The sequence below is a fragment of the Anser cygnoides genome, chromosome 9 (genome assembly GCF_040182565.1).
Source record: "Anser cygnoides isolate HZ-2024a breed goose chromosome 9, Taihu_goose_T2T_genome, whole genome shotgun sequence".
Lineage (NCBI taxonomy): Eukaryota > Metazoa > Chordata > Aves > Anseriformes > Anatidae > Anser > Anser cygnoides.
Genome location: NC_089881.1, coordinates 18,180,901 through 18,205,100, shown reverse-complemented (window position 1 = coordinate 18,205,100; position 24,200 = coordinate 18,180,901). Strand labels below are relative to the sequence as shown.

Sequence of the window (24,200 nt, the reverse complement as noted above, 5' to 3'; positions counted from 1 at the left end):
ATTTTCCCAGTGTGACAGTACAGGTTTGACAATTCCCAACAAGCAATAGCCTTTTACACAAGGGCAACCCGGGAGAGGGTGTTCCAATGTTTAGATAACATCTCACTAATTAATTAGCCTCCAACTTCTGGCAGAGCACTGATGATGCTGGCTGCTGTTTGGCTAATACTATCCTCCACTGGCTAAATAACAACACCTTTCACAACTGGCGCTGCTTAGTCATGCCAGTCACAAACACAGACTATGCACAGGCAGGTGGCTGTCACAAAGCCTAACTTCTTCCTTCCTCTCCTTGCCTCCACCCAGCTTCCCAAAACAGGCTGCAGAAGGGGCTCCACAGTCTGAAGAATTCTGGAACCAGTTTCTCATCAGCCACTGCAGAGGCATCTCGTGCTGCAGTTCCTCTGCCCTTGCTCCTCTCCACGACACATTACAGAAGACCAAGGTGACTTCAGCTTATGCCAGTCAGTAAGGCATATAATGGTACTTTGTGTTTTGCTCTCTCATGAAGACTTACCATATTTTTCCTGTCCTTTAAAACAATTTGGAGCATTTGGAGCAGAAGCATCTAACCTCTCTTTCTCTGGGGTGGTTGGTAGAGTGAGGACAAGCATTTCATTTTTTCTCTGGTTTAATCCACTCTAGGATAAATATCTAATCACGTGGCTTTTCTTCCTGGAGTTAATTAATTTCTTGCTGTCATATTTTGTCTATAATTTCTACTTTGAAAATTCTCACTTTAATAGCCTTGTGAGAGGGATATACATCTGGATTGATTTGAAATCTTCTTGTGATTACTGGAACAATTTTTTCCTTCTATCTCAAGGGTGGTTTTGCTGAAAGATTTTCACCGTAAACCTTTTCAGCTTAAACTTCAAACAAAGCATCTCTGAAATACAACCAAGCCTAGAGAGAATATAATGCAGAATTAACAGAACTGCATCTGTTTAAAATTTCTTTCATTGAATTGCAGAGCTCTCAAAGACTGGCTGTGTTACCTGGGATCTCTTGGTTTAGTTTGTCCTGCTAAAGCAATCACAAGGAAACATTTACAGCGGTTATGCCATGCCAATTCACATATTAAACTTGCCCAGCAATTGGGTCATTACAAAGATTTGCTGACAGCTCCATTTAACATCCTGAAAATGTTCCAATATCTAAACTTCAAGTTAATTGGGAGCATATGGTTCTTTTGCAAAATCAAATGATGATCTTTGAAATGAATTCTGCATTGCAATTTTGAGTTTCCCCATGAGCAAAACCTTTATTTGCCTTTACATGCCTTTGAAGAATACAAAGACAATTTAGTAAGTTTGTACTCAGGAAGCTAAACAGAACACTAAGAATTTACGTCCTGCAAAGGCACAAAGGCACATAAAAGACATCTTCCTGATATGCCATGATAGCTGTAGTTACCTGCTTATATTGGAGGAATTCATTGGCGCATGGTATACACTCTCAGTGATTCTTTGGTGTAATTGACTTGCTTCTGTTAAAAAAAAAAAAAAAAGGAATTTCTCCAAATTGTGTAAGTTGCTTCCTTACTTGTTTAAAAGAAAGAAAAAAGAGGGGAGGGGAGGGGAGGGGAGGGGAGGGGAGGGGAGGGGGGGGGGAGGGGAGGGGAGGGGAGGGGAGGGGAGGGGAGGGGAGGGGAGGGGAGGGGAGGGGAGGGGAGGGGAGGGGAGGGGAGGGGAGGGGAGGGGAGGGGAGGGGAGGGGAGGGGAGGGAGAGGAGAGGAGAGGAGAGGAGAGGAGAGGAGAGGAGAGGAGAGGAGAGGAGAGGAGAGGAGAGGAGAGGAGAGGAGAGGAGAGGAGAGGAGAGGAGAGGAGAGGAGAGGAGAGGAGAGGAGAGGAGAGGAGAGGAGAGGAGAGGAGAGGAGAGGAGAGGAGAGGAGAGGAGAGGAGAGGAGAGGAGAGGAGAGGAGAGGAGAGGAGAGGAGAGGAGAGGAGAGGAGAGGAGAGGAGAGGAGAGGAGAGGACTACTGATAGTCATATTTAAAACAATCACCGCCCTCATACTTCCTCACATACAGAAAAAAAAATCAAACACAAAGTAAAGCAAAGAATGGGAACAGTTGCTGTGTGCATTCATTTGTGTGGAAGGAGATCTTTTGTGTCAGTCTTGACAGAGTGAAGAACAGGACCCCATCTCCTCACATGCTGATGTAAATGGATGTTTCTAAGGTTGCACTTGAGAGGGAGAACAGACAGAAATCATGTTCCTCAGACTAATTGTGAGTGGAATAACTATTCATACACGAGGATTTAAATCCCAGCATTGCTGCAATCACCCAACTCATCCTTGCAGAGAAGATCTGTTCTTGCTCGTTTCACTGGTAGTACTGAACAACACTAGAACTCATCCCAGCTCCACGATGTCACACACAGCTACAGAAGGAAGGCAACATCATCGGATCACACTGTGTCCTACCTCTGCATGCCTCCAGTTGTCCTGTCAGGACTTTGCGAATCTCTGAAATCCAAGTGTTTTTCAGCTCAACAGAAGATGCCTGAGAATACAAAAGGAAAAGGCAAAGCAGATCTAGTTAAAGCGTGATGTCAGTTCCTTGGATGCCCTGACCTACATTTGATCTTGGTTTCACCTAGGAATGAATTTTTTTTAGATCAAAAGAAAGCAAAGGCCACTCTTTGAGATGGAATGGCTACCATGAATCTAAGGTCCAGTCCTTGCCTTTCTGTCCAACCCCCCAAGTAATTTTCCATTACTTTGCTTTCTTTTTGGCCCAAAGTTGTAACAATTTCCACAATGACATATTGGTAATTTTAGTGCCAACAGAATGACTGTACAGGACAATGAAAGTCACAACATTGAAAACTTCCTTAGAAGTAATTATATCAAAAGAAAACATAATCCTTAGAAATAAAGGATTGTTGTTACCTGAATGATATAGACTTCTTCCCTGCCATTATACCAGATCTCAAACTTCTTGTTATCTCCTTTTACATTTTCTGTAATGCCCACAGTGCTCATCTGTTTGAAAATAGAAAAAAAGAAGCTGGACTCTGGAAAATGTCAACAGTCTTTAAATTCAATCTCCTCTAAGATACATTTTTAAAAGGCTGCATTCATTTCTGCACCTTAGGGAGTCATTAAAAACAAAAATTCAGAACATGTATTTCTCAACATCTGACTTATCACTCATCTTCTTGATTGTCACAGGCAAAATAAAATAATTTTAAAAATGCTCAAAAGTAACACCGGCTAATATCTGACCATGGGTTTATCTTCTTTGCTTTGTTTGCTTCATACTGCAGGTTGGTTTTCAACACTATCCTGACTCTTGTCCACCTATAGAAATTTTTAGTTTGAGGTTTTCAATTTGCTGTCAGTGATTATAGTGCCTATAGGCAGAAAAATCACAGATCTGAGTCCATTCAGCCCTGCTCCTCTCTAAGGGACACTAGGTGCCAGTTTGTAGTGAGTTACAAAACCAAGAATCACATCTGAAGTTGCAGGACATATGGCTGGGTCTGTCTCCAAACTGAAACTAAACCAGGAGCTTCCATTTACTCGGGGTTGCGAGATAGCTCCAGATATGGCTACCTTCTCCAGCTCTCCATGTGGAAACCTCCCTGTATTGTGAGAGCCAGATTTATTTTTCCCCCCTTTCCCATTATCACATTTATTACCTTTAATGAATTTTTAAAGCTGTATGAAGCTGTCTTCTCATGACCATCTGTGTTCTCCTCTCGTTTCTTGCAGAAAAGCAGCATCTTGGTGTAGAGGAAGAGGTGTCTCTGCATCGGTTTGAATCTAGCCAAGTCCTTCACCTTGTTGTGACCCTTCTTGTGGTCAGTCCACACGTTGAAAGAACCTTGCATCAACAGCTTACCAAGCTCACTAACATCCCCCTAGCAGGCAAGGAAAAGAGAGAACCTACATTGTATGTTCAAACTAGGGTAATCTCAGGCACAGTCCTTTCCTCTAGTGCTGGTTAAGTTTCCAGGCAGAGGCATGTGCCTAGGCATTCCTTGTACTGGAGAGCAGATGTGTTACATCTGCAAGCCCATATGCTCATATCTGCTGGCTAAACCTGTGTGGTTTCTTCCTATCACCATTAACCCACTGTTTTCTATGTCCATAATTCCCGGTTTGTCTCTCCATTCACAGTTAGTGTCTAAGGTTTGTTTCAGGACCTCTTTGGATCTGACACACTGGTTGTCCTCTGCTGACCACAGAAGTGTCTTTTTCTGACAAGAATTGGGTTTCAAGACTCCTGATCCCAAAGCAGTATGAAAGACCAGTGCAGTCCAGATATCCAAGCAAATGCCTTGGCTCTGAAAGATCCAGGTTCGGTTTCTTCTCTGCTATGAACTTCTTATGTATGCATCCCTGGACAAGAACTGGAAAGACACTTAGATGTCTGGAGACACAGATTGGTGCTCAGAGGTATGTAGGTGTGTAATTCCCTCCCGTTGCAAAACAGCATTTAAAAGCTTTGTCAATTGTTTCTTAGCTCACCATCTGAAAGCTATGCAATGCTGTACAGCCTTGGGCAAAGAGCGAGTATATGCACCAAAGAGCCCTAAAAGTATCTGAGAGAGAGTGAAAGTACAAGCAGGAACCAGGGCTTTCTGAGTTAAAGCCCTTTTCTGAGGACAGGACCACTTACAGGGAAATACTTCAATGGATGTAAATGATGTTTGGCTCAGATGCAAGCAGCACAAACAAGTATAGCTCAGTTCTGTACTAAAGAGCATAGTAATATGTGGATAGAGGACATGGCAGCATCTACATAGTAATGGGCTTTAGAACTAATGATGAGTATAATTATACTAATGGCAAGTTTTTCTGGGAGTGCTTTGTATAAGTAGTTTAGGGAATAAGCTTGGTTCATTATTAAAGGACATATTTTCAGCATTGTTATGTTCTGTTGATTATAAGGTAAAGATGTTGTCTCTGAGTGGGAATGATTTCTTAAAGCACAGAGTGCAAATTGGTCTCTCTCACGCTCTCCTCCTTCTAACCTAGATCCAACTGCAAAATGAGGGTTCGTTGAGGTACTTTTCCACTTCATATCAGGATACTACTAGACTCTCCAAAAGACTCAGTCATTTCTATAACCATCTGCCATTTCTAATATAGAGAGTTGGGTTTTCTTATTTCTGCATACAGGACTGTGTATGTTTGCATCTACATGTGCATGCTGGTGTAAACCACAAGCCTGTGGAAAGCATACTGATGAAATGCAAAGCTAAATCAAAAATACATATTTTTTTTTTTTACAGTGGTGAGAGCCTCCTGTCACTCCAGCCACTGTTTAATACGGCACTGAGATCCAGAAGCTCAGTTCAACTTTTGTGATAGGTATGCCTTTTCAGTCTTGGGTCTAGGTTTGGGATTATAGCTACTGAAGTGGGAGGCCACAACTGCAGAGAGAAAAAGGATGAATGGGGATGGCAGTTTGCAGCAATTCTACAAAAGACTTTGAATATTAGCCTACAAAGCCTGGTCTCTTGTCTTCAGTGTGGGCAGAAATACAGAGAGGAAGACACCATTCCCGGTAACTTGTGCTAGTGGACAGAGATATTTTGTCCTAAAGAAAGTTTATTTAAGGTGAACGATTTCATCATTATCTCAGATATAATTATTTCCTGTCAGAACAATACACTGCATTTCATGCTTATGGAAGATAAGAGATACGTATGAATGGCTCAAGTGCTGCATACCTAATGGACAAACTACCCAGGCCAAATTGAATACAAATTAACGTTTTGAATACACGAAGATTTATTAGGATGATAGTAGGAAACATCTCTGAAAGTTCTGCTCTCCAAGCTTTACTTTACAATTCTAGTGGCTTTGAAAAAAAAAAAAAAAAAAAAAGCCCAAACCTTCCATATTGACAATTTCTTACATAAGAGTTCAGCTCCTCAAGACTGTATGTGCACAGCTCCAAGAAACAGAATTGCCTATGCAATTAGGAGCATTCATCAGCTGCCACAAAACCTGCTTTTCCACTGGCATAATATCCATCTCTGAAAGGTGTTTTAGGCAAGTATTTCTACCGTGCCTGTGTGGGCATTGTAGACTCCACAAGGTGAGGTGTGGCTTTATGAGCAATGGGAGGTGTTGATTTGGCATCAGACCTGAGCACCAAGGACTGGGGTAATGGGTAGAAGAAAGTATTGGATTAATCTACTTTTACACTTTCACCCCCATTTAATAATCATGTAACAAACCATCTCAGGAATGCTGTCAGCATTGGGCTACACATCCAACCATGTTGTACCTTTTCACATCTTTCAGTCCAGACAATAAAGCAGAGGTAAATGTCTACTACTATTGGGGCTACTGCCTGGCATTTCATGCAAGTCTGACAAATTCAAAAGTAGAAGTGGAAAAGGGACTATTTGTAAATAATTCTTTAAGAATTCTTGGAAAGAATTTTCAATGGCAGAAATAGTCAGGTGCTGGATTTGACCTTGTTTGTTGGAGAAATTAAAAAACTAACAAACTATATCTGTCCAGCCAACAAATATGAATATAGTTGGCTTCTCCTACGTGGAAAAAACCTGAAAATCAGATGGAAAATGTATCAACAAGATACTGCTAATTTAAACTGAGAAGGAAACTTCATGCTATATTATTAATCTAAGCCCAGCTCTCAATGCAAAGACATATAGTACAAGACTCCATGGATCAACTTGTAATCCATGCAACCATGCACAATCAACTTGGTGCAGCTCGTAGCTGTGTAGAATACTGGAGTAAAGTATACTCTTTACTTAAGTTTCTCAGGTTTGGGAGACCTAAACTGTGCTTAGGACCTGTGGTGTTTCTCTAATCCACAGGAACTACAGCTAGTCTATGTGTTTACTAATATAACGAGGTGGCCACCGCTTCACATTCAACTCAATACAGATACTGCAGGATAAGAACTCATATCCTCATTTTAAATATAATGCACAACCCACAGGAGCACCTCCAACTGTGTACAGCAATGGATCTATGATGAATATCTAAGCATGCATTTAAATTCATTTATAAAATAATGCTGACCTAATGGGCATTATTTACTCAGCTACCAGATGCAGATGCACTTGAACAAAAGGGAAAAATATAGAAATTAAAATTCCTGAAGCCACTCCATCCTGCAAAACACAAAATAAGTCTTGCCACCCAGACACAGTCAGTACAGACCCCAACACTTTTTCTGGCAGTCACATTCTGCACAGAATGCTGTTTTTCTGGTGCTCAGACTAAACCCCGTTACTCTGATATAATAGTTCTTTGAAACAGGCTGTTCTGTACGTTTTTTCCTTGACATTTTCACCCTGCAGCTATTTCAAAATGGGCAATCACATCACCCTCAGGCCTCATTTCACCAGACATGTTTCTCTTTTACACGTCAATCACTTCCACTTCTCACTCAAGGGTTCATTTTCTGAAGGCAGTACTGGATGTTGCAAGTCATACGACTTCAGTGGAGCTTCAGTAGAGAGATATATACATTCATGGCCTTTTATTTGTACTGTGACTGTTATTTTACATTTCAGATAATGAATTTGCCAGTCACTGGGGTGGATTCTATTACCCACTTTAAATGGAAGCCAAATTTTCCTTCCTAAGAGCAAAAGATTTGGAAATGCTTGAGTTGCATTGGGGGTCACAGACAGTTCCAGCAAATTTCTTAAGTTACGTCAGTCATGCTTGCTGCCTGTCACCTACAAATGAGTTTTGTGTGTGATTACTCATATGGATTGCATTTGTCCTGCTTCCTCCCCACATTCATCATCCATCCCCACGTGACAGATAAGTTAACATGTCTTTCTGGTCACTACAACATGCCACTGAGAGGCATCCTTCAAGAATGTGACACAGGCTCCTACAAAGTGTACCAGCCATGGGCACAGCACGATTAGTGATGACATGAACATTGTATGGATCAAGACAACAGTAAGAACAACAATAAATAATACCTCATATCCTGTGATAGCTATCTGGTGCATGGAGTCATTTACTGACTTGATGATATCAAGTACTGTGGCCAGGGCCTCTTCCAGTTCAGCAGTACCCTCTGAATTCTTGCTACACTTTAGCATTTCCTGATTAAAAAAAAAAAAGATGAAAAAACTACTTGAGAAGTTCTTATACCTGAAGCCACCATAACGCAATCCTCCCTGAAGTTCATGCTGCATAAACAGATTAGCAGATATGTAGGATAAAATAAAACAGGACATTTACCAGAATTGTCATTGAGGATGGACACTTTGAGCTTTTTCACATTTTCAAGTTTTATGGGTTCATTAAAGATGAGATAGGACCATTTTGATATGTTTACAATGATCTTTTGCACATCACAGAATTACATCCTGTTTTTTTACTCCATACCTCCTATAAAAGAGACTCAAACTTAATATAATGATTTCTGGTGTTACAGAATTCACTGTTTCCCTTTGTAATTTGCTCCAGGAGCTGCGTATCCCCACTACTAAGAATATAAATTAATTTCTAGTCTGAATTTGTCAGACTTGAGGTTCCAGTCATTAGGTCTTAGCAAGCTCTTGTCTTGCTAAATTGCTAGATAAAGAAATTTTGAATGGGAAGAAGTCAGTTCCTGTATAGATGCTTAAACTATGGTCAAATCATCTCACAAATCTCTCTTCCCTAAATTATGTGAAGTTTTAATCTATGAAATATCTTTTTCAGACCTTAATTTTTTGGGGGAGGAAGTAAGAAAGATTACCATAAATCCTCCCCACTTCTTATTCTTTACCTCTTCACTACGAATTACAGATCTACATTTGCAAATGTGACAACCTTCTTTAAGGGACAGTCATATCACAGAACAATGCTCACATATAGAAAAAAATATATTAAATATTATATTCTGCTTGAAATGAGGGAAGTCATTCTATCTTCCATCCCCTTGGACAAGAAACAAAACTGGACGAGTTAAGCTACATGTGCCCAAAGCAAGGAAATCAACAAATAATACCTTTTGAGGGCTCAGTTTCTGTAATCACTTCACATAGAGATCCTATTTAGAGTTCCAAGTATTTAGGGCCAACTATTTACTTAGCCCAGCAGAGCTCCTTACAAGGATGACTTTTCTTATTTCTTCATGTGTTTTTTTCTTGAAGCATTCTAGTCATAGCTCAGGACCTAGTTCTCTTCCTGGAACCAATGAATATAATTTATGCAAATCCTGAAAGACACATCCGCTGCCTACTGACGAGCTTGAACCTTATTCAGATGCACAAATTTGTGTTTTGTTTGTTTGCTGTTTTACTTTATTGTGTAGGATGAAGTACTTGCCAACAAGTATCAACCTGAAATCAGAATCAGACTGGGAAAAAAAGTATCTGGGGAAAAAGGGTTAACAGATACAAATCCACATGTGGTTGGTACAGTCTTGAGAAGTCACGAATCTCAAAGAACCTGGAAGATACCACGATTATACCACAGAATCTGAAACCAAAGCCAATCAGGATTCCCACCACTGAACAGAGAAAGTAAGATGACCGTAACCAAAAGTAGTAGCATAACTGATTACTGGCACCTACTGTGACCTACGATTTTGATGCTTGGAATCTGTATCCACTATTCAGCGGAAAGAATAAACTTCTTAGCTGTTAGACTTTTTTTTTTTAATTAGTCATCACTATTGACTTGTCCATGCCGTATACATCCTATACATCTATCAGTGGTATGGAAAAAGTGTTTGGTTGGATGCAAGTTTTAGTTCAGAAATAAAAAAGGTGAAAAAAACAAGAAATGAAGTGTTGCAACAATAGGACCTGACTAAGAACTACACAGTAAGTTTAGTTTTCTTTCCCTACACTGACCATAATGCCAATAGAAAGCACACCCCAGAAATATACCCAGCAATGCATCAAGACTCCGGTAATTTTTCCCTCATCATCTTCATGGTGTAAATAGCCTTACATGGCCATTTACATGATTCTCATTCAGGTACATCATTTTCAGCCATATTTGAGTTTGGAAATTGTTTATTCCAAAAACTGAGGCACTTGTTCTCCTGTGAGACAGGACTGCAAAAAAAGTAGTTTTTGCAAACCCAGAACATCAGGATTCTGTCCCCAAATACCTGGGCAAGTGGGGTTTGGAGGCTAAAAGCCTCTTATGGTACCTGTTGCACAATTTCTAGGACCAGTATGGATCCCTATAGTATCCATCCTTATAGTGGGGCTACAGGTTTTAATACTAGCTGAACTGATTGAAACCAGAGGGTTGCAATCAGAATTTAAAACTAGTCTGCCCCTTGCACACCAAGGCACACAGTTGAGGCACTTCTTTGTTGCCAATTTTTCACACTCCCATTTTCCTACACTCCTAAAAGCTCCTGCTGCCAGGGACTTAGTGCACCATCTTCACAGATCTCATAATCCCTGACAAATGAAATGTCCTTGCCAAAGCGTTGTTCCTATGTACAAAACTGGTCTGACCAGCTTCAACTCCAATGGCTGTAACCCGTTTTGACTGAGAATTTTACTCCTTGATTTAATCTTATGTTTATTTACAGTCATATTCCAAATTAAAAGTAGAATCTGGTTTACTCTTGCTCTTCTGAACACCTTGACATTTTCTCCTTTCTCCCTTCTGTGAGAAAGCTTCAAAAATGTTTTCAAAAAGTTTTCAAAAATAGTTTCAAAAAATTGAGCCAAACTTATTTCTGGATTAAGCTGATACAAATGTACTGGTGTCAGTACCCTTCTTAATAACCTCCATCGATTTCTGGATTCTAGAGTTTTGCATAAAATCAGTAACAGGTCACAGAAATACTGCACAAGTGTAACCAGCCAGATCCTCACATGGCTTAAACTGGCATAATTTGACCAGTGCCATGATAGCTATTAGCAAATAAGATTAGAGCCTAAAATCTTCACTGCAAATTTCACACTAGATTTCATGACGGTACAGAGCACTGCATTAAGTCCAGATGCTTCAGAACAGCATGTAATTCATCTTCACTGCCTTCCCATAAGGAAAATAAGCAAACATTGGCTATGTTTAAGAACTGAGGAGATTAAGACAGGAATTTAAGCCTCCATCTTCAAAAAGTTTAATTGGCCTGAGAGTATCTATTTCCTGTTGCTCCATTCAGGACAGAATTTCAAGCATGGACCACTCACAGTTTCAACCAAATGAAAACAGAGGTTTCTATATACATCCTGTGGAAAATTTACAGACAACTTATTCCTATTTGGGTCTTCAAAATGTAGGCACCAAAAAGGATTGGATCCTTCTGAAAGATCTGAGTCACAACTATGGGTAAACAGCAGGTTCAGAGAGCTGGAAGAGTTCTGTTAAATGGGGTTGGATGTCAGAGACAGGATTTGGAGCATCAGTTCCTGTTTCCAAACTGTAAAACCACACTGACCCAATAAAACCATTTTCAATTTCTGTTTAAATTAAAATAATAAAATACTTGCTATATAACATATGCTATTTTGTTTTCCCAGTAAACTAATAAAAGTACTTATCCTTAAAGGGAGGTCCTTTCTTTGACTCTGTTACCATTTTACAACTTAGCATTACAAAGTATTTGTTGAAGAAGTGAGAGAGGATTTATTTCCAGGTAGTCCTTCAGACAATAATGCTGATATGCAATTATTTAAGTAAAACAAGTTATGCAATGGAATCCTTTGCACTCTCGTGGAGAATTTACCTTTAATAGCAATTGGTACTTGGTGATTCTCTGGACTGGCTTTAAAAGATAAGCATCTAGTGAAAGCTTATGATCCAATTTACGTTGACATTCCTGTAAGAGATAACAGGGAAGAAAAATATCACTGCTCCTTGAAATACAGGCAAGACACCAAGATCACTATCATTTGGTAATCTAAAATGAGTATGTCTGTGAATTAATTGAGAGAGAAATTTGTTCCGTCTGCATAGGAGTTTCCAGGTTACTTTTGCCACGGTGAAAACGTATCTAAATGAGAGCTAATCAAAAGCTCAGGTTGGTGTCAAAATCTGGCATGCCTTGCTCATGAGATTGCAATCACCTGGGATTTGCAAAGAAGCCAGCAATTCTTTGGTTTGGCTATAACCTGAAGAACTAGGCTCCTGTCCAGGAACTATTCTGTCTAACCTCCTGCAGAGAGCACACTGACACATACTGAGCACCTGCCATCAGGATAAGGACCATGCAGAAAAATCTCTATTTTTCTCTAAGTTTTCTAAAGAAAAGGAAGAAGGAAAACACATTTGATGGTCTCCCACTGCTAGTCTGAAATGCAATTCCACCTGGAAAAAGATGCTGTCTCCACATTGTCTCCAGAGAGCTTCAGACCTTGGCTTGTTCTGACAGTATTTTTCATATATTTGGAGGTCCTCTTTCTGCAAGAAAAGGAGAGCTTAAGTAAGGTAAGAAGAAAGGATCCACAAAGCATCTGCCATGAGTCATACTTTTTCTTACCTGCCATCCTAACACATAGAATTAATTAATTCACAGTCATAAGTCTGTATGTAAAAATATACTGAAGCTACCAAACCTGCTCTTTACTTTCATAAATTAAATGCACCAGAAAATGAGATTTGCACAAAGCAAGAAGACTGCAGACTGAAAGACACATAGCCTAATTGCAAAACTGTTGTATTCCTGAGAGGGTAATTGATTATTTGAAAACAAAATATCGCACAATTAGAAATGCAATTCTTTTTTAATGCTACTGGCACAGAATGGTAAGTGGCAAGTTCGTCTTGCTGTTCTAGGCTAGGCAGGGAGAACTGCTTAAACTGTCCTATCCAAATTAGACGTGGTAGACTCACTTGACCTGTATTTACCTTTGACTACACTCCAGGTGCTCCCACTGAAGTCCACAGCGATATTTCATTGACTTCAGTGAAAACAAAGGCAATCGCTATGAAAGCCCAGAGAGATTTCAAGCTCCCTAGGTTATATGGATGGATCCAGACAGACAGATGTTCCTCTGCCAGATTGTTAGCTTGCTAACCACGACCCCAACCAGCTCAGAAGCCCTGCAGCTACACCACCATGGAGCAGGGCTGGCTGTGTCTGACCAGCTTGGAGCTTCTTATCTCTGTCTGCACCTAGTGGACATGACCTCTGTTAATGAAGTGGTGACAAAAATAAAGCCCAGGAATTCCTGGCTCTCTCCTCTGTGCTTTCAGCCCACTGGACAGTGCCTACCTACTCTTGCTACAGCGAAAACATTTTCTTTTTGATAGTTACTAGAAGAAAGCAGTATTGCTGGTATTTTCTTCTATAGCCCAGTATTGGCGTCACCCTGATGAATCAGATGTAAAAGCAGAACTGTGCCATGAACATCTCACTGTGTCAAGGATTATGCAATCAAAAAGCTCCATTGCAACTTAACAGAATACTAATGGTGCTGTTTCAAAAGAAGTGAAGAGTTTTCTTCACCTAAATAGAATTGTTTGTACATGTTGCCTTGGAGGGAAGTTAGCAGGGGGTAAAGCTCACAAAATTAAAATAATTATAAAGGGTAATCAAGCATTACTATTTGTTCCTGGCCCATAGAAACCTAATTGGACAGGGCAAGACCAGAAACAGTGACAGTCAAGAGCAGAGGCAAAAGACAAGTACCTGTTTGACATAAAGAAAAGGTAAAATGACCAACAACTCACCAGTAACCTGCCCTAGTGGAACTGCCCTGGGCCAACACAATCTACTGCTGCATGCATCAGTGACACCAGCTCAGGCTGATACCTATATCTTTAGATCCAGTTTTTAATTTTTGTAATAGTGTGTGTGTAAGGAAGAGAACATTACTGATAACATTATTAGGCTCAGACTCTAAAATTCCAAGACATAATGAATTATTTAGTTTCTCAAATCCTAGTGTTAAATGTTTCACACATCTCTGTTTCAATATTCAGAGGTTCTGACTTCCCATTGGTACTTTCACACCGTGCTCATCTTGTTATGACTTTCCTTTCCATGGTGACTTGCATCCTGGGATCTCTGTAAGCTTTCACTCACAGTGTATTTCTATGGCATATTATGCACAGTTCCACTTATCTTTGCTGGCTGCTTTATGAATATATTTTCCTTGAGATCAGAATTTAGCTCTTTGAATCCAACACCAAGGTTTCTGGTCAGGTGCTACAGTACTTTCACAATTCCTGTCAAATTATTCTCTTTTTCTTTGGTTGCAATATGAATAAGTAACTGGTAATCCACGGTGAGTCACTCCTGCCAGGCACCTCACCTGGCATATGTTTGTAAGCAGTCTGACACACCTTTCGATTCTTCCCAAGCATTGTTGCTTTGGTTTAGTGAGCTTTCCTTCTTCCCAGCCCCAGGTTTGGCAGACCAATCTAGAGTGTTCCTCTCATTGCTGATAAAGTGCTAGAAGATCCATCCCGCGAGGCATTTCAGCACACACCCCATCTTTGAGCATCTGTGCCACACAGAGCTTTAAGCAAGGTCAAGTACCTCAGTGATGGTATTTATACCAAGATACCATAGGGGTAAAGTTGAGCAGGTTTACTTGCGGTTTGGTTCACTTGATGGCCATGCCCTAACAAGGTCAGGCAAAGTGTGAGGGAGGACAAGAGGGGTATTTCTGTTTGATCTTGCACCCGATTTTGCTGCTGTGTTCCAGGAGAGAAGTCAGAGAGGAGAAATATACGTTGAAACTCCATGCACTGCTCTTGCCATCGCCTGAGAAGATGGGTTTGTATTTACGGTGACAGCTGACCAGGTGGCACTGGTGGAGGTGGGAGAATGGGTGGGGACATAGGAAGGGAATGATATGTAGGGGATGGAGGGACTCAGCCAGGCACCAGGGTGTCCCACTGCAGCTCTTGGAATGCTTTCAAGCAGCTCTAGATTCAGGGCTGGAAAGGTCCGGCGTGATCAGACGGGATACTATTCTTCAAAAAGTACCAGTCTGTTTCTAATTACAGGCCCACCATGCTGTGGTGGCAGGAAGGTTACACCGGGACAAAGAAGGAGAAACAGAAGTGAATCTGCAACAATGTGAATTTCCTCCCAGAACCAGACATCGCTTTGAAGAGCAGCTGTTTCAGTTACCCCCATGGCACAGCAAGCGCAGTCATAACTCACAGGGCAAGGCAGAAGCCTCTGCTCAGTGGGAAGACGCAAAAAACTGCCAAACTGTGGGGAACACAAACACACAACCAGGCTTTTGTTTGTGCCTCCTAAAGGCAGTCCAACAGAAACAACAACTTTCTGGATTTTATGTGGCTTCTTCTAAAAACAGAACAGGAGGGAAAGCCCTTGAATCAAAGGTGCTTCTGTGTGAGCACAGACCTTTGAGGAGATAGGCTTCTGCCTTCTCAGCGCGAGATTTGAAACAGGGAAAAAGCAAACACAAAATTTAACTTCTTATTCAAAACGTTTGGGGTTTGACTAGCCAATGGAAGCTGATAAGCAGATATGACAGAGGGACTGATTTTCTTTCACCTGACACCTGAAGCACAGCTTTAGTGCTGCTGATTTTATATTGGTAGAAGAGTGAGGAGAACCGGGCTCAGCAGCTGCTTTGACAGAGAAAGACATAAGGTGAAAAATTTAAACATGGAATTTGAACTTTCTTTAAAAGTTTTAAAAAAAAATAATCAACATGTACACTGGAAAAGTAGCAAATGCTAGATGTACTGTGCAGTGGAAGCACAAGGTACACTGACTACAGAGAAAAAGAACAGATTTTCCCATTTCTCATTCCTCTTTCCTTTCCCATGTGAAACACAGGGTCTTATTCTAGCGGCTGCTTTGTCAGAGTATAAGAAAGCTGTAGCAACCCACCAAAACAGGTTTTTCTTATTAGTAGGGCCTCTGAATGAGTACTAGACAAACAAGCACCTTTTGTTATGTCACAGGAAACAGTCATGCTAATGGGGGCATGACTAGGAGCTCAGCGAGGAGGTTGCTGCAGAACTCAGGCACTGGAAGCAAAGGCACATGCATCTGACTAAAGCCACCACTTGAATGATAAACTGAGGCTTTGGGCCTTTTCATAAACTGAGCTCACTCTAAACAAACAGCTAACCCTCAGCACTTCATACAAGTGGCGAGAATCCCACTTGGTTGTTGAATTATGCGAACAAGTAAAGGAATCAACCTCAGGCTTATGGAGCTGGTGGAGTTTCACCACACAAGGAAGGTGGTAGACTCTACTGAACCAGTTGCAGGGGAGTAAGTTTCCTGAATGGTGCAGAGAAAAGAGAGAAGACAGAGACATCTGCAGTCTGAGAGCAATCTGCTGTTAACTGTTCTCTGCTTATTTACTGTACGGTGGTGCCTGCTGTATATCCAGGCAGGTCAAACACTTGGATCATTTCTCTTTTTTAACCAGGATTTACAATACATTGGTAAAATAATGGTAATAGATCTCTTCCTGTCAATAAACCAGATAAAGGTTCAGATTTCAAAATACACACCCATTAACTGTGGATGAATTTGTGAATACCTGCTTATATGAATTTCCCTCATCTGCACAAGCAATCAGAGTGAAAGGATAGGAGTAAGTCTGTACGCATTGTAGGATAAGACCATAGATATTCTCGCAAAAGGATTTACTCACCCTTTTTAAAAAGCAGCGGGCAAGAAGCTCAGGATTTTCAATGCAATTTTCTATCTCCTTAAGGAAAATCCTGCAAAGAAGAAAGGAAAGCAAACAATAATGGAACATCCTATTCACACTGCATACTAGCTTCCATATAAATCCAGATTAAAGTCTATGCTTTTGTAGTAAAAAGATTCAATGGGAAAGGTAACAATTCTGACATGCAAATAAATATATTACATATATTTTAGAAAATGGGATATGGTTCACAGCTGATTGCCCGAATCACCAATATTATCATGGCTTCATCTGCTCACAAGCAACTCATACATCTGGTTCCTCTGGCTGTTGGGATTTATTTCCAATATGTAGCCCAAACACCCGCTTCCCATTTGGTTATAAGCATATTTCAGAGCAGCTAGAAAAGACAAAAAAGCTCTGTGAGATGCAGTTGTTTAATCAGCAAGCAATGAAAATATGGGCTGAAGTCCAAAGACCGATGCAGTCACTGGCAGTCAATGCACTTAAGCCTTTAGGAAAAGAAAGACCAGGCTTGCAACAGAAGGGGAATGACATTATCAAAATAGAAGACATTCTTTCAAAACAATGTGTAAATTGGAAAATATTTTTTCTACTATGTGTAAGTTACTCTGGTATAATAATTAAATTTGCAAAAGTTTGTTTTTCATTTTGTTCAACTGTTGCATCTTACAGGCAATCATTATTCAATATAATTAAATTCTCACCTTGACTACAGACAGGTTTACTTAATCAAGGCTAAGAAAAGCAGGAAATTAAAATAAGTGGCCCTAAGTTTTGTGTTTTGGAAGGGGATCAGAAAGAGCTTAATCTTGTCCATTCTCAGTATTCTATAGTTACGGGCACCAGATCAGGTGTGCAGTTTGCTAATGCATGTCCACAGTGCAGACAAGGCTTCTGCAGAGGTTTAAGAACATGTGAACAATAAAATTCCCTAAGAAAAGTGCTCTCAAAAGTATCATGTCTTCTGCTGATGTGATACCAGAAATATAGGACAAATAACTAAGAAAATTTCAACACAGAGGAGCTTTGGCAGAGAAAGAACATCAGGACTTAGTCCTGTGACATTTACCAGTGTACCAAGGGAGGTCATAAAATACTTGCCACTAGGGACATTCAAAATTAATAATGCCAGGGGAAATCACTAGAAAATGCACAAAAAGGTGTAAGCTTTTGCAAAGAGATGAAATTGATGATCTCAGGGGTGTTCTCCATACATGGGTTTTATAGGACACACACAGAGGCAAAGTGAGGACGACTTTTCCTGCCTGTGTACATATGAATGTAACAAAGCACCCTATATAAAGGGATTAGAAGTGTCAGCAGCACCAAGAGCACAGGACAACCAGCAGTTCTCACGTGCCTGTTGTGAAATTCATAGATTTCCGGGAGGTTCCCAAAAAGAATTTCCTTCTTGTTCTGGAGCGTAGATGGAATCAGATGTACTAAGTTGGGATTGTCCATTTCTGAAGCATAACCCTGCAGAGGAGAGTTGAAAATAAAACCAGGCTATTTTTTACAGTGAAGAAATACTGTCTGAGACACTAAAAAGCCCCAGAGCCTATGTACTTTTTGTTCTCAACAGAGCACATAAAAGCTTTTCCTATGCCAGCTTCTTTGCTGCTCCATGAATTTCTGATGCTTCTAATTTTCCCTAGAGCTTTTACACCTGATAGCTGTTCAAACATATTCTTAACTGTGAATGGACAGATTACTGGATCAGCAAAAAAGATTAAATGATGTCCCTAGCCATCATTTGACTGCCATTCCAGGGAGTCAAAAGCCATTTGGAATGTGCAGGGATAGAAACTACTAAGTTTGATAGACACTTATCTTTCTGCCACACTGCTTCCTTGCAAAAAGGTTAGTTTTGATTTATTTGTTGAGCTGTGGCATTTGGCTCGATTATTTGGTTGTTTCTTGTACAAGCCAGACTGTCTTAATTTAATACAAATTTTGAGACAAAAATATTCTGAGTTCAGATTTTAATGTTGGAGTGATACATCAATTATCAGAGCTGTCAGCCCCCACAGATCATTACTAACTATTCCTCTGCCCATAACTTTGAGAACTCCACAATTTTCATCATTCTGTGGGCTGGGGTCAGAGAAGGTGCCTCTTCCTTTAAACCCTGAGGCAAATGATCAAATCATCCTTCTTCCTTTCCATCTCCAAGGCTGAGCTATCTTGTTGACAGAGAACTTGTGTTCTCTAAACACAAGGTGGGAGGTGAGAGTACTCAGCCCATGAAGGATATGCAACCCCAGTGATGACTTAGAGGTTAAGCACCAGAAGAATTTACAGAAGAATTTCTTACCTCTATTATACTTTGAAGTTCTTCTACATAAACCCGTTCTGTTTCTATCAGCTCATTGATTATGTGGCTAAAAGAAAAGAAAGATGGAGAGCTGTAATGTTTAGCAAAGCACACATGAAAGAAAACAATGCTATTCCTTGTATGTTTGCTGTGTTAAGCTACTGATCTACACAAAAATAAATAAATAAATATAAAAAGAAATATAAAAATAAAAACTCTGTGACATTTCCAAAGGTCATTTCTCAGAATTTCAATACGGTGCCTTGTTGGTAAGCTTTAACAGCCTAAATATTTCTTGGACTATTATTTTTTCAGTTTATTTTAAACTTCATTTTGGTTGTTTCTTTCATTTTTATACTTGTACATCTGAATAAAGACTAAAAAAGCCCCTCAAAGCAAACTAAAAGGGTTTCCTCTTCTAATATTAGCTAACAATAGTCAATAAAATAGGATTCTATTTCCCAAGGTGATGTTACATTTCCCAAGGCTATGTTCCATTTCTGTTTTGCTTTGTTTTATAAAATAAACAAAATTGCTGATTAGACTTCCTTTCTTTAAAGCATTGCAAAAACAGGCAGCTGGTGTCAGAAGTCTGAAAACATGAAAGCTAATTAGAGAAAAAAATTTATTACAAAGTAATTAGGATTCCATAGGTACCTTGCCATAATGGTCTAAGTCAAGACAAAATCATACAGTGCCTACCACAAGGCAGAGAAATGGCTGAGGGCTGTATGCTGCCCACCCCAGGAGCATGGACTTAGTTAACCTCTGCACTAATCTTAAATGAAGATATTTATGAACAGCAGAGTCATGTCTAGCTATAGAGGAAAAAATATATCACTCTTCCTGACTAAGCAGCACTTTTGCACTCTGGGGCTATCCATGCTCTCAGAAAGCCAGGCCATGTTGGTGTCTAACTTGTATAAAAGCTCTGTTCATATTTCCCTGAATTTGCATATACCGTTGGGCTTCAAAATGTGTTTGGGGCATACTTGCAGTACTAGATTACTCCTTGTCAGGCAGATATATGTCAATTCAATGCACCTTCATGAGAATTGCATAACCAATGGCCTAAGGGGCCTTTTGCCAATAAAATGATTTTACAAACATTAGCACTTGCTTTTATAACTGGCTGAAACAAATAAAACTGTTCTGGTTAAATCTGCCTTTCCTTCCAACAGCTATTGCAGTTAACCGCACAGTCCGGATGCAAAGGGGGTGAGCAGATGGCTACTGTTCTAGTACCACCACAACTCACAGCAATGAAAAGAAACCAGAAGGGCAATCCACAACTTGTTTCTGGAGTCAACTACTTTCATTTTACAGTGATGAAAAGTTGGCTTCAGACAGAACTAACATGTTTCATCAAGTTCAGTTATCCAGCTACATCATGAACTCAAGCGGCGTAAAATTGTTGGGTCAGACAGGTGTTTGGTGGTCACTAACTCCTTCTGTCTATGTAATTCAAATTACTTTTGCCACTCTGGCTATCAGATTCAGCAGAGAAAATTGTACATTCAATTGCCCACGTAGGCAGCCAGTAATAGAGACATTAAACACAAACATGCGGGTATAATTTCCCATGCAAACTCTGAATTTGCATTAGCATGACAGCGTGGCCACAGAAACTGCATGTACATCACAACCGTGCACACAGCTATGGTCTTTGCAATGATACACAGCAAAATTTTAACTTTTAACACACTTCAGTGAAAGGTGCTTACATTCTTGGTTCCCTTGGTGGACCTAGGAACTGCTGCCTCACACGTATTTCATGAATTGGAGAATGGGTTTGAAAAGGTTGTTCCATTGGTTATAAGTTTTCAAATGCCACCTTCAGCTCTAACCTACATTTATTTTAAGAAAAGCTCTGATTCTGTTTATTGTTTCTGTTTTCCAGATTCTGAAGACTTAAAATAATCTATTCTCACCAAGCTTTACGTTGCAGCAATTGGAACTTCACGACATTTATTTAATACTCACAATGCATATTTCCAAAGAGGTGCTGCATTCTTTAAAATATATGTGTGTGTGTATATATATATATATATATATGTATGTATATAACAGAGAAGGTGTAACAGATCATCAGAGAAACTTCATGTTTCTAAGTTTTAAATTAATCTTAAAGCTCCTCTTGCTGTGGAAATATGCTTATTTACCTGCAAACAAGATACAGATTTCCATATGTTATTTCCTCTATTACCGAACAGGTTGCATAAGGACTGACTCTGAACCCCACCCAGCACTTTGCTGACAATTATACCTGAAAAGTAAATTTTTAGTCCATAGGTTTCCTAGTAACTGTGACATATACAAACAATAGTGTGGCGGTGCCTGTCAGAAGCACAACTCAGAGTAATCCAGTAAACAAGGCACAGGACTTTGGAATATTTTACTACCCATCTTTCTATGAAAGATGATTATTCTCATTGCTATTTTAAAATAGAGTACCAGCTCTTCAATCTCTAGTGTTATAAATCTCATTTTTTTAAACTATTTTTTTTTTTACTAATCATAGTGTTTTGGGGTAAGTGTCCATTCAGGGCATCAAAAAAGTTCACATATGAAGAATGCTTTTTTAGAGGAAGTTCTGTGGGACTCCTGAGATATTGACATTATAGTTTGCGGGGAGGGGGTGTCTCATAAAATTTAACAGAATTTTTAAAGAAGATTTTTTTTTTAATTAACTTAATTATATATGTTGATTTCTACTAAAAGTAAATGCATTGTCTTTCTAAGTGTTATATAAGACTTGTCTAACTAACCCTTTCATTCCTTGCAGAGGTGTCATCGGCCATTTTGTCATCTCAGTTTCAATGACACTGAAGCAGAGATAGTATGATGACGATATTCTTTATCCTCTCCAGGTTAGAGTTCAAGAGCTTCATTGTGATGCTCATACCTCTAAGCCACGAGTCTGCACATACAGGGTAACCATTTCTCTATACTTCCCACAATCAGGCAGATGGATTTCTGCCTGAGTAAGGCTTTCATTGTGTTTTCATTTTTCCCCCTCCAGAACTGTACTCTTTTTTCCAACCACAAATTATGTTCACATGAAAAAGAGGAATTTGACCATTTCTCCAGGACTTCCAAACATCCAGCGTTGTGTCAGACTCAACACGTTTTAGAGCTGTTTTTACACTTGACTCTTAGTACCCATGGCCAAGTACATCTCTGGGATTTCCTACCTGGAACACAGGAGCTGTATGATTAAGCCTCCCACTGACCTCAAAGCAGAATAACCCTCAAGTTTCTGCAAAGAGCTGGTGGGTGCAAATTCTACTCCCAAGGCTGCCACTGGTTTAAAGAGTCTTGCAAGATATAATCCATCTCCTTGTCTGTGCCCATCCCACAGTCTCCAGATGTTGTTTTACATGATCACAACACTACTCTTCTGAAAGTGTTATTTGGAGTTCCTCCAGCAGCACTGTCCCTACTCAACCAAGCAGTGACAAACTGAGCTTGTCCATCATGTGGGACCCGGGTGTGGGCCCTTGTGCAGTGATTGGCAAGGACACCGACCCAGGACCAGGTGTACTGTAATGGGCAAAGCTAAAAACCTGGGGAGTAAGGGTGTTGTAGAGGGCTACACTAACAGGGATGGTGCTACAGCAGCCATCAGGAACACTCAGCACAAACCCATCAGAAAACAGCCTCCTGTAGCGCCAGTGCTCCGAGTAACTTCCCTGAATTGCTCTCCAAATAATATCTACAGCAGCACAATCTCAAACATCAAAGGCTGTTGCACATGGCATCACCTAGCGACACATGAATTGCTCTCTCATCAACCTGTTCACAACGTGAAGTTGTGAACTAAGGCAAGGGCCCTAGAATTGCTCTGACAAGGATGCAATTTAAGAACGAGAAATTAAAAAGCTACAGAAGTGGGTCTTGCTGCTGTGGGGGAAAGCGCTGAGAGGGTATAAAGGAGATACTTTGGCCTGTGTGGGTGTGCTGGGTTGCTAAATGATGAAGTAGAGAGCTTGCCATATGGCACAAGCGATTTAATGACACTTGATATGGTCTAACAGCCTTGAAAACTGGTAGGGACATAATCTGACTTACGTCAAGCCATGAGGGGTGAAATGTGAAATGTTTGCCGTCTCTTCCAGGATGTCATGGGACAGCAAGGGTAACTCAGCATGCACCTGCTGTAGGGTTATCATACTTAAGGGAAATATGATGCAGCAGCTGACAGAACTATTGTCACAGTTCTTTCAAATCCCTTTTTTTCTCTCCTATGGTCTCAAAAAGTATGATTAGGTTAGAAGTAATTTCTGGTGACCAGCTGCATCAAAAGTCCTCTTTACATTGTCTAATATTTGAACAAAGTTAATTTTGCAAATGTAAACACACATTGTTTCTAGTCACATGGGGCATTGAACTGCAGATAAAAAATAATGATGAATGCAGCTAATCCATTGTCTTTCTAACTGATAAGAAAGTACAGTCTTTCTGTCAATAATCAGAAATTAAATGAAAGGTGAATCAGTGAAGGAATGAAAAAGTGTAACAGAAAAATAATGAATACAAACTAATGAATGGCAGGTCAGATACAGGCCCATACTTTAGTTTTAAATGTAGGTCCTCTGACATCAATGAAAAGCAAAAGGTTTGCCAAAACTGCAGTTCATTCAGTCTTTTTTTTTTCCTTTTTCTTCTGCGTTTGAGTCCATATTACTTAGCAAAGTTTCACACAGATTTCTACCAGATTGCAAGGGCTTTTTTCCATCCTCCAGTGCTGCCACACACACTGCTCACTTGCTTGAATCAGCAGTCGGCTCCCTTGGAGGCAGCAGCAGATGCAACACTGATATATCCCATCCACTTTGGTATTTGCCTCCCCCTCCAGAGAAATATAAAAACAGGAGACGGAGCCAGAAAGGACCACTTGAAATCTTGCCCTTGGTGCCAAGGGACTCTTTATGGTTTGGCCAATGAGAACTTGCACGCTATAAACAGGTTTGTTGTGCTTGGCTGTCTCGAAGGATTTGGAGGTAACCTCAGGAAGCAGCGAGCAGCCTTGACTCTGGCCTCAGCACTGTGATTACAGGTAAGGCCCAAACACTCCCCTCAGTGACCCAAAGGGGAGAAAAACCAGGTACAACTGGGATGTGTGGGTAAGAGGTTAGGTCTTCCACAACCCATTGTTCCTTTGTTTCAGAGACATTTCACAGACATGAGGTTTGGATGGCTTCTATCCAAAGACAACAGAACTCAGCTGGCTGATGTTCAGGGGCAGCTCGCAGTTCCTTGCCGGGATCATTCCCAAGTAAACAGGTCATCTCAGCTCTGTTGCTGAAGGACCAGGCATCTGACCTGAAGGTCTA

At 40.3% G+C, this 24,200-nt stretch overlaps 1 protein-coding gene across 20 annotated transcripts in view; it reads right to left on the bottom strand.

Moving 5' to 3' along the window:
• MCF2L2 (MCF.2 cell line derived transforming sequence-like 2) overlaps window positions 1-24,200 on the bottom strand; it is a 167,538-nt gene that overhangs the window by 23,338 nt on the left and 120,000 nt on the right. For all 20 annotated transcript variants that reach the window (XM_067002231.1, XM_067002239.1, XM_067002230.1 and 17 more), the window contains 10 exons: window positions 18,865-18,931; window positions 17,911-18,026; window positions 16,527-16,596; window positions 12,238-12,330; window positions 11,657-11,749; window positions 7,944-8,069; window positions 3,651-3,872; window positions 2,899-2,991; window positions 2,431-2,509; window positions 1,417-1,489 (listed from right to left, as the gene is read on the bottom strand). In XM_067002231.1, coding sequence (XP_066858332.1) covers window positions 1,417-1,489; window positions 2,431-2,509; window positions 2,899-2,991; window positions 3,651-3,872; window positions 7,944-8,069; window positions 11,657-11,749; window positions 12,238-12,330; window positions 16,527-16,596; window positions 17,911-18,026; window positions 18,865-18,931 — 1,032 coding nt within the window. The remainder of the gene's footprint in view (window positions 1-1,416; window positions 1,490-2,430; window positions 2,510-2,898; window positions 2,992-3,650; window positions 3,873-7,943; window positions 8,070-11,656; window positions 11,750-12,237; window positions 12,331-16,526; window positions 16,597-17,910; window positions 18,027-18,864; window positions 18,932-24,200) is intronic.